This window comes from Malaclemys terrapin, chromosome 16 (assembly GCF_027887155.1).
Source record: "Malaclemys terrapin pileata isolate rMalTer1 chromosome 16, rMalTer1.hap1, whole genome shotgun sequence".
NCBI lineage: Eukaryota > Metazoa > Chordata > Testudines > Emydidae > Malaclemys > Malaclemys terrapin.
Genome location: NC_071520.1, coordinates 3,699,689 through 3,709,881, shown reverse-complemented (window position 1 = coordinate 3,709,881; position 10,193 = coordinate 3,699,689). Strand labels below are relative to the sequence as shown.

The 10,193-nt window shown below is 53.3% G+C and overlaps 1 protein-coding gene across 1 annotated transcript in view; it reads left to right on the top strand.

The window, feature by feature from the left end:
* Nucleotides 1-246: 246 nt before the first annotated feature.
* The window catches only part of LOC128824500 (zinc finger protein 883-like), a 28,349-nt gene continuing 18,402 nt past the window's right edge, over nt 247-10,193 (top strand). Inside the window, exons 1-2 of the mRNA XM_054006056.1 lie at nt 247-275; nt 1,619-1,778. Coding sequence (XP_053862031.1) covers nt 1,755-1,778 — 24 coding nt within the window. The 5' untranslated portion in view covers nt 247-275; nt 1,619-1,754. The remainder of the gene's footprint in view (nt 276-1,618; nt 1,779-10,193) is intronic.

The following is a 10,193-nucleotide window of genomic DNA, read 5'->3' as shown; positions in this document are numbered from 1 at the left end:
AAGCACATGGGTCAGCCCTGCCTTAAGGAACAAGGATCCCATGTGCTGCTGGCCAATGTCAGAGCCGTGGCTTGGCTGAACAGCTCCCAACACTTTTCGAAAGCGCCACAAGGTGCCGATAGGTCTCTGCAGCTGGGTCTGCTCGCTGCAGCCCGTGCTGGCAGCCAAAGGGTTACCGCCGGCTCAGCCCAGCAGACATTTTGTTGAGCTTTGCAAAATTGTGCCGCGTCCACCGTGTCTCCGAGCCGCCCTCGGGGGGATGGAGGCAGCGGGAGGTGAGCCCGGGGGCCGGCAGGGGCGTCTCGTTCGCAGGCCGTGGCTGTGTCCAGCGGCCCAGAGGCTGCTGCAGCATCTTCCCGGCGGGCTCTCCCGGCGCGCTCAGCCTGGGCACAATGGCCAGGCACAGAGCCCGCCAGCCCCGCGCCGCACCCGGCTCTGTCCCGAGCTCCCGGAGCCGGCTGCTCTCGGCGCGAATGCGCCGCCGCCGCTGCGGCAGGTTCGATACCTGTCTGGGGAACTTGGCTAAGGGGCGGGGGTGCCCCTCCTGGACCCAGAGAGAGCCAGGAGGTCAGGGGATGGGAGGGAGGGAGGTGCCCCGGAGCCAGGAGGTCAGGGGATGGATGGATGGATGGGTGGTTGGGAGGGAGGGGCGGAAGTCCCCTGGACTGGAGCCAGGCCCACGGACCAGTCAGTCCAGGTGCTCATGGGGCCCTAATAGCAGCTCTGTTGCTGAAAAGACAAGCGTGCGAGGCCAGCCCGGATCCCCTGAGGACGGGACATACCTTCCCCAAGGTCAGTGAACAGGTCCCTATTGAGACAGCAGGGAGGGATGAGCACAGGGTAGGAGACAGGGAGCCTTGGAGATGCACCAGCTCCCCGTGTGGCCTGGGCAAGCCACTCTTTGCCTGCCTCAGTTTCCCCAGCTGTTTACAATGGGGATAATAATACCTGATGGATAATTGTCTTGCTGCCATAAATTGGTTAATGTTTGCATCATACTTTGAACATATGTAGCTGATTAATTGGGGCATGAGCGGCTGGTGAAAGTGTTCTTGGGGGGACCGAGCCCACCCTGCAGTCACTGCGCAGCTGTGTCTCCTATCCCCTGGGGCTGGGCCCGACTCCCTGCTCCCGCCTGTTGGCTCTTGCTGCTTGCAGATTCGGAGGAGCCCACCACGGTATCACTTGAGGGGTGTCTACGCACAGGTGAAACTGTCCCCTGCAATCCCCTCTGTGGCCTGGGCATTGCTGGCTGCAGGGCCTCAGCATGTCTCCCCTCCTCCAGAACTTCTCCCAGTGCTTCCCAGCCCCAGCTACCCCCTCAGGCCTCGCCCCGCAGTTCCCTTCAGGATCTCCCATTGCTGCACCTGGCGCTGGGCTGTTCGCTCTTTGTATTGGTGAAAGCTGCTGCTGCCACATCCACTGTCACAGGGGATTGGAGCAGCCCGTCTTCTCCTCTTACGTTTTGTGCCTGTGAAATTCCTGTTCCTTTTCTGCAAATTAAGATAGTTCAGAGTCAAGAAGCGGATGTAGGCAGAGTTTGATGGTTTGTTCCAGTGCTGCACGGAAATGCTTCTCACCTACAGTCACTTAACTTTCGTTTGTGTTTTCCTGCAAGGGGAGCGAGGGGCAGGCAGTCCCCGCTCAGCAGGTGGGGGAACTTGTCCCAGGCAGGAAGAGACCTGGATTCCGCACCGGCTGGCAAGCTACAGCTGAGAAACGAGCCCTTTGTCCGAGGAGAATCGGGAAGGGAAATGGCTGCAGACGGCTCTGTTCAGGTAGGAACATCACTGCATCTCATGGGCTCTATGCCTGTGGGTAGAAGATACAGTGAACATTCTAGCATAGCCCATGGTTCTCAAATGCTGTAACGTGATCAAAACCAGTGATAATGGTAAAGATTATTAACTGTAGCACAGGAGCGCCTTGGAACCCCAGTCACGGCTCTCGGACCTGTTGTGCTGGGTGTTGTACAGACAGAGAACATGTCACAGATTGCCCACAAGTCGACTTGCAGATAGGCCACAACAGGTACACAAAACAGACAGACAAGCTGGGAGGATGAGATAAAACTAAGGCTAACAGAATTTAGCAGAAACTCAGAAGTCACAGCTTGCCACTTGTCTATCCACAGCCAGACTATAGCGATCTGTTGGCATCATGACAAAATTAGGCTTTAAGGAGGGACATAGAGGAGCCTAGGTGGGGGCTTGATGAATTTTTATTTTAATCAATATTATATTTAATGAAACACTTTTCATGCTAAAGTCTAGACACTTTGTATTGTCTGATCAGAGTCAGAATAAAAACATTGGTTTGTACTATATAGAAATCATTGGAAACAAAGGCCTGGAACCAGCAGTGGTATTCAAAGGAGCAAACCTTTTCTAGGCAAAAATAATACGAGGCAAGTAGCCAACACCGGAAACGATGAGAAGAAGAATTTATTTTCCTATTTCCAGGTTGAAGGGGACAAACGAATCTTTAGTATCCCAGAAATGCAGAAAGACAAAGACATCCAGAATATCCCAAATCTTTCAAAATGGAAGGTTCATCACTAATGGACTCTATCTTATCTTACGTGGCTGCCATTATCATGGTATCTGAGCACCTCAGAATCTTTAAGTCCATCCTATCACATAGCGGTGTTGTAAGGGAAGTGCTATTATTTGAAGAGGGCACAGGAACAAAGGCAGAGAAAGACTAAGGCTATGTCTACACTTACCATTTAAAGCGCAAAAAGTCCCTTTTTTTGCACTAAAACCACGGGAGCATCTACACTTGTTAATGACTTTTTGTGGTGAAACTCAGAAGTTTCACCGCAAAAAGAAAACCACCTTCACAAGAGGCATACAGCTCTTACCGCTGTTCTTTTTGCGCTGCTGTGAAAGTGAAGACACATTCTAGCAGTGTAAACACCTTTTGGCCTCCAGAGTTCCAAAAGCGACCACTCTGGCCAGCATCTCCTCTGCTCTGACGTAGGGACGTTCGCTCCTCCCCGTATAAGCCCCGGGAAGTTTGAAGCTCCCTTTCCCTTTGTTTGTAGATGTGGCTGGGAAAGCAGACAGACAGCAGGAGGTTTTTTAAAAAATGCCACGGAAGAAACAAGGAAGTAATGGGGCTCCTGAGACATGAAGCAGGGCAGCATGGGGAACTGAGCAAGGACCCAAAATGCCTTCCGCTCACCCCCCACCCCCCTTCCCACAAGACCTATCGAGAGAGCTGCACTGTGGGATAGCTGCCCTAGAGCGCTGCTCTCATCGGCGATGGAAGTGCTGGTAGTGTAAAACACGCTCTGACGCCTGAGGAATTGAGTGAGGACACAAACCAGCGCTTTACTTTCACCAGGTCCCTATCACCGGTGAAACTTACAGCGCAAAAACTCTGTAAGTGTAGACACACCCTAAGACTATGTCTACACTTAAAACGCTACAGTGGCGCAGCTGCACCTGTACCGCTGTAGAGCTAAAGTGTAGACACTCACTATGGCAATGGGAGGGTTCTCCTGTTGTGGGAGTTGATCCCCCCCCCGAGAGGTGATAGCTCGGTTGATGGAATAATTCCTCTGTCGACCTAGCGCTGTGCACACCTGTGGTTTGGCCTGGTGTACACTAAAACGTTAGGCTGACCCAGCTACATCGCTCAGGGGTGTGAAAAATCCATCCCCAGCCACATAGTTCAGCTGACCTAACTCCCAGTGTAGCCAGCGCCAAGCTGACAGAAGAATTCTTCCATCCACCTAGCTATCACCTCTCGGGAAGGTGGATTCCCCACGCCGATGGGAGAAACCCTCCTGTCAAAGTAGGGAGTGTCTACACTGAAGCGCTACAGATTTTTCACACCCCTGAGTGCCATAGCTAGGCAGATACGGGTTTTCAGTGTAGACCAGCCTTAAGTGACTTGCCCAATGTCACACAGTCTGTAGCGGACAGGCAATGGAACCGAGTCTCTTGAGTCCTTGACCATGAGGCTACCCTTCTGCTCTAGCGCCTCTAAAACAATCAAATTGCTCTGATTGGCCAGGGCTCTTTTATTCATCTTCCCTTTCACAGGTGGCAGGTATCACAGGCTAGGGGAGGCTAAGCCTCTCTAAACCGCCAGGCGTGACCCCGCCCACGCTCCACCCCTAGGCTCCCTCCTGCTTTCTGCTCTTCCCCTGTAGTCTAGGCTGGGGCCACGCTGCCTGGCTGGGGCCACGCTGCCTAGCTGGCGCTCCAGGGGGCTTGGGCATCGGCGGCTGTGGTGGGGGGTCTCTGGGCTCAGCAGGGGAGGGAGGGCAGAAGGGGTAGGAGACCCCTGGGGCAGAAGGGGTGGGGCTGGGGGCCTGTCTCCCCAAGCTGGCGGTTCACGCGCTGCCCATATTCCCTTTCCTGGTTCAGAAGGCGATGGGAACATAGAAGACATTCAATAAATCCTTTTTCCAGAGGTGTAAAGTGATTTCAGTCGCATATCGGTGCTAGACACAAATCCGCATTTGTTACTCCTTCACTAAAGCGATTCTATTAAGGAGTGAATTCTAAACCTGGAACCAGAATTCAACAAAGTCCTCTCCCCTGAGAACCCTTTTTCTACCAACTCTGACATTTGGTTCACGTTGCCCTATCTGAGTGGGCTTAGTACTGAGCTTACATTTCTTCCATATTATTTATTATCTATATTGTGGGAGTGCTTATGGACCAGGAGCCCACTGTGCTAGGTGCTGTACAAACAGGCCTGCCTCTCTAACACAGTTACCGGTACAGCCAAGAGCCAGTTCTGTTCCAGGTAAGGTTGAGCAATGCTTCGGGTTTGAAGATGAACAATTCTAAGTGTTCCAGACTCCAAATATTGCCTTGGATCGACTACATTTGCTGTGCCCCGTGGGACTGTGGGGCAGCGTTAATGCTGCATTTGGGGCTATCCGAGCAAGGGGATAGAGCCCCCTTACCATGAGCATTTTACAGATTTCTCGTTCCAACTGTTTTCCTGTGTGCACGTCTGGGGCTCAGACTATGGCTTTGACCCTCTGCACACTGACCCCCCTCGCTCAGTTCCTCTTCTAGTGCACGGCCCCGCTGCCCCTGCCAGGAAGCACTGCTGAAAACGGGACCAGAGGTAAAGTTTGTAACTCCGGGTTGCCGTGTATCCGACTGAGAGTGAGGCTCGTGCCCTGCTGAAGCAAGAGCATTTCCAGGCAGTCTGTTGTCACGGTAACTTGGTGGCTCAGGATGACACGATGCGGTTGTTCAATCTGCACCCACACGCTGGGAATTCGCGCCCTTCCCTTGGCCGTTTTCAGAGACTGCGGCCTGGTCTATGGTACTTGGGCGTATGAAAAATCCACGCCCCTCCTTGCTGTAGCTAAGCCAACCTACGTCCCCAGGCAGACAGAAAAATTCTAGCTACCACCTCTCAGCCCTCCCGTCGGCATGCGTAGCATCTCCTGAAGTGAACAGTGGCGCTGCTGTAGCGTTCGAAGTGTAGACAAGCCCTGTGTCCTGTGCATGATCTTTGCTCTCTGCCTGCATTCTGGAGGGGCTCCTTTTCGAAATTTTGCTCAGAGACCAAAAGTTCTGGTTTATGCCTCCCATTCACAGCCCCATCTCTTAAGGCAGTGTCCATTGTCCCGGCTCATAGGGGGCTGGTCCCCACAAAAATGGGAAAGGAGGGGGGTCATGATAACTGTGAACTCCCCACTGCCCTCCCCAGTGTGAGAGCAAAGGTCTAGGGAGGTCCTGCTACTCGGAGGGTGTGGGGGGGAACAAACAGGGGCAGTAGGCCTCTCCTTACCCCCCTTCCCCCATGTGTGAGCAGACAGTAAATGCCCAGGGGAAGGGGGCAACCACTGAGGGCACGTCTACACCGGCAAAGTTACAGTGCCGGCAGTTACAGCACCGCTCAGAGAGTGCAGAAGGGAAACCGCCGTTGTGTGTTCACACTGGTAGCTGCCTGTGCAACAGCATGTTCACACTTGCGGCACTTGCAGCGGTGTTCGAAGCGGTGCACTCTGGGCAGCTATCCCACAGAGCACCTCTTTCTCTTTTGCCACTAAGACTTGTGGGAAAGCGGGGGGTTGGCGGTCGCAGGGCATCCTGGGTCCTGTCCCAATGCCCTGTGATGCATTGCTTCACATCCCAGCAATCCCTGTGCTTCCGTCCACATTTGGCGCCATCTTTCAACGGTTTGTGTACTGCGCGCTCTGCCTCTTCAGTCTGCAGGAATGGATCCCGAACTGCTGACCTGTATGCTGCTCGCTCTGACCAACATGTCACGAGTGACAGTGGAGTTATTCCTTAAACTACAAAGGCAAGAGGAGTGTGACGTTGATCTCTCCACACGTAGTAGCTACGACGGGAGATTGCTTGTGGCATTCACGGAGGTGCTGACCACAGTGGAACACCGCTTTTGGGCTCGGCAGACAAGCACTGAGTGGTGGGATCACATCACGATGCGTGTCTGGGATGATGAGCAGTGGCTGCAGAACTTTCGCGTGAGGAAAGCCACATTCATGGGACTGTGTGAGGAGCTTGCTCCAGCCCTGCGGTGCAAGGACACAAGAATGAGAGCTGCCCTGCTGTTGGAGAAGCACGTGGTGATTGCACTGTGGAAGCTGGCTACTCCAGACTGCTACCGATTGGTCCCTAACCAGTTCAGAATGGGAAAGTCAACCATTGGAGTCGTGTTGATGGAAGTGTGCAGGGCCATTAATTGCATCCTGCCCATGACTCTAGGCAACATGTGTGACCTTGTGGATGGCTTTGCACAAATGGGCTTCCCTAATTGTGGAGGGGCAATAGCTGGCGCACACATTCCAATTCTGGCACTAGACAACATAGCCACTGAGTACATTAATCGCACGGGGCATTGCTCAATGGTTCTCCAGGTGGTGGTGGATCACTATGGGTGTTTCACGGACATTAACGCAGGCTGATCCGGAAAGGTGCATCTTTCGGAACACTGGCTGTTCAAGAAGTTCAAGCAGGGACCCCGGACCAGAAGATCACTATAGGGGAAGTCGAAATGCCCACTGTGATCCTGGGAGACCCCGCCTACCCTTTAATGCTGTGGCTTATGAAGCCATACACAGGGCAACTTGACAGCAGCAAGGAGCGGTTCAACAACAGGCTGAGCAAGTGCAGAATGACTGTTGAGTGTGCATTTGGCTGTTTAAAAGCCCGCTGGCGATGCCTGTATGGGAAGCTGGACCTGGCCGATGACAATATTCCTATACTTATACCAGGGCTATTAGAGGGGCACAGCGCAGGGCCATAAGGATCAGGGATGGCTTGAGGCAGCAATTTGAAGCTGAAAGCCACTAATATTTGTTGCTATGCTCGGGATTGCAGTGCTTGTAATGCTAGGAGGTGATTGGTGCACATGATGCAAGAAGGGGGCTTAACATAATTGGATGTTGCTTTGCAGTGGTCTTTTTGCTTTCACTTAATAGAATAAAGATTGCTTTCAAACCAACACACTTATTTTATTAAAAGACAACAACCGGAGGAGAGAATCAAATGAAAAAATTCATCAGCAGGGAGGGGGATGGGGGAAGGGAAGGTCTCAAGAGGAGGAGGGGTCCCAGGACAGCTACAGATTTGTGTATGTCCAAGGATCATACCCAACCTTCTCCTTTGGAGTACAATGCAGTGGGTGCTGGACTTCAGCAGGGCCAAGCTGCAGAGGGATGGGTGTTGAGTGCAGTGGGTAGTGGGAATCCGCAGTGCTGGCCTGTGAAGGGGGAGGAGTGGAATGTCACGGGTATAGACTGGAGCCAGGAGGTTGATAAGAGTGTGTTGGGTGGGTGGGGGAGCGCATGGGAAAGAGTTTTGCGACAGTGGCTGCAGGAGAGGGCAGGCGCAGAACTGCTTAGTTTGAAGAGCTAGTAACGCCTGGAGCTTGTCCACTTGGTGCTCCATAACGTTTAAGAGCCGCTCCGTGGCTTCTTTCCGGTGTGCCACGTTCTCCTTTCGGTCCCTCTTCTCTCTGTCCTGCTACTCCTTCAATTCCTGTTCCTCGGCGACGGAGTGCATCATGACCTCATGCAGAAAGTCCTCCTTAGTTCTTCTTGGCCGCTTTCTAATTCTGCGCAGCCGTTCAGTCGCTGATAACAAAGCAGAAGCAGTATTGTTTGCAACACAGACAACACTGATTCAGTGCTTTAAAACACAGCCAGTACTCACACACCTGTCACTAACTGGCTGGCCCCAGGCAAGCACACATGAGCCACAAGACCCCCAAAATGATGAGTAGCCACAGGGACAGGGAAATCGCTCTTCCCGGACCCTGCTGTACACTGGGCACGTGGCTCTTGGGGAGAGCCAGCACTGTAGGGGGGCCTGATAATCATTCCTGTCCCTACACTTTCCACAGGCTGTGTTCATTATGGAAGATATCTCGCCGCTGAGGGTGAGCAGGGAATCAAGGGAGGGTCTTCTCCAAGTCTGTGGCTTCTGCCCTGGCCCTTATGCGATTCACCTGTGTTCAGAAATGGTCCCCACCCCTCCGTGACGGCACAGTGGCGCGGGAAAGTTACCGTTAATGGGGCAAGAAACAAAGCAGCTCTGCTGAGGAACCTGCGGCAGCGGATTGCCCAGTATCTCCAGGAGAGTTTCCTGGGGATCTCTGAGGGAGACTCACGTGAAGTGAGGGAGTCAATCAACAGCCTGTTCCGCCGCTCAGACTAGGCATGTGGTGGGAGACAAGCCTGCTTTCTGCAACCCTCCTGCCCCCAACAACTCGCTTCAGCAATTCCCCAAATCAGATCCACTTAGCCAACGAAGTATCCACAGGGGTCTTCGCAGTGGAGGTGGGGTCGTCACCGAGTATCACGGCAGCTCATGGGCACAGCACCGGAGCGGCTGTTAGCCTCCTGCGCCTTGTGGTAGCCGTTTTGCAGCTCCTTCACTTTGACCCTGCACTGCAATGTGTCCCAGTCATGGCCTCTTTTTGTCATGCATTGTGACATCTGTCTGTAGGTGTCATAATTCCTATGGCTGGAGTGCAGCTGGGACTGGACAGCCTCCTCTCTCCAAATGCTGATGATGTCCAGCTGCTCAGCATTGCTCCGAGTGGGGGATCACCTGGTGCGTGGAGCAGGCATGGCCATCTGGAAAGATGCGCTGAGACCACTGCATGCGTCACCGAGCAAACAGGAAGGGGACTTTCAAATCTGCAAAGGAATGGACAGGCTGGGGCTTGATGGTTGGTCACCTGAGGGCAGGGCAGAAGAGTTCAAACCGATGACCAGAGAGGCAAGAACAGTCATTGTGGGACAGCTCCTGGAGGCCAATCGCAGCGCTGTAATCAACCAGGGTGTCTACGATGGCACTGCAGCGCTGTAGCCCCGGCGCAGAAAGCTGTACGCCTCTCGTCGGGGTGGGGGGTTTTAGAGCACTACAGTTACGCAGTTTCTGTGCACTAAGTGGCTTGGCAGTGTGTACGCCTCGGGATTAACCGCAAAAAGCTGCTTTCCTGCGCAGAAACTTGCCAGTGTAGTCAAGGCCTGAGATGAATGGAGCGGTTCACTCCTCTCAGAGTTATTGTTTCAGGCTGTATTCACATCCATGGGTGTTCTCATTCAGCTGAGAACACCACATTGAGATGAATGGGCCACTTCACATCTCTGAGCCTCCAGGAGGACAGCCTCTTCTCCACACACTAGGCCCAGATTTGCGGTAGGGACTCTACATCTCCATTCTCCTGCCATTCCCTGCCTCCAGCTGGTACATGCTCCCCAGGTCTGTCCCCCCCTCCCCTTCAAAAAGATCACCACTGACTCCATGCTGGTCCCTGCATGGCTCTTGCACCCTCTCCCCAGTTCTTCAACCTGCAGGGTCCATGCTGACATCTGCCTCTCAAAGTGGCGGAGGGAGAACCAGGCTGTGATGGCCAGGCAGACAAGAGATGTGAAGGGATGAACATGCAGCTCATGCATTCTGTGGCCGAGGATTCTTGCCAAGGAGCTAGAGCCATGGAGGATGAAAGTTGGGCTGAGGAACATGTGGGTGATGAGAAATTATTTAAAAACAAACAAGGAAATCAAATGCCCCAAAACTTCGTTAATGCAGAGTTAAGGTTGTTCATTGGTGCCTTTTGCCCTGAACGCGGAGTGGCTAAATGTAAACATGCCACCCCCACAATGCGACCTTAACTCTGCCCTCTGAGCAATGCCCCAATACGCCAGTAACATGTACTAGCACGCTACCCACATAGGT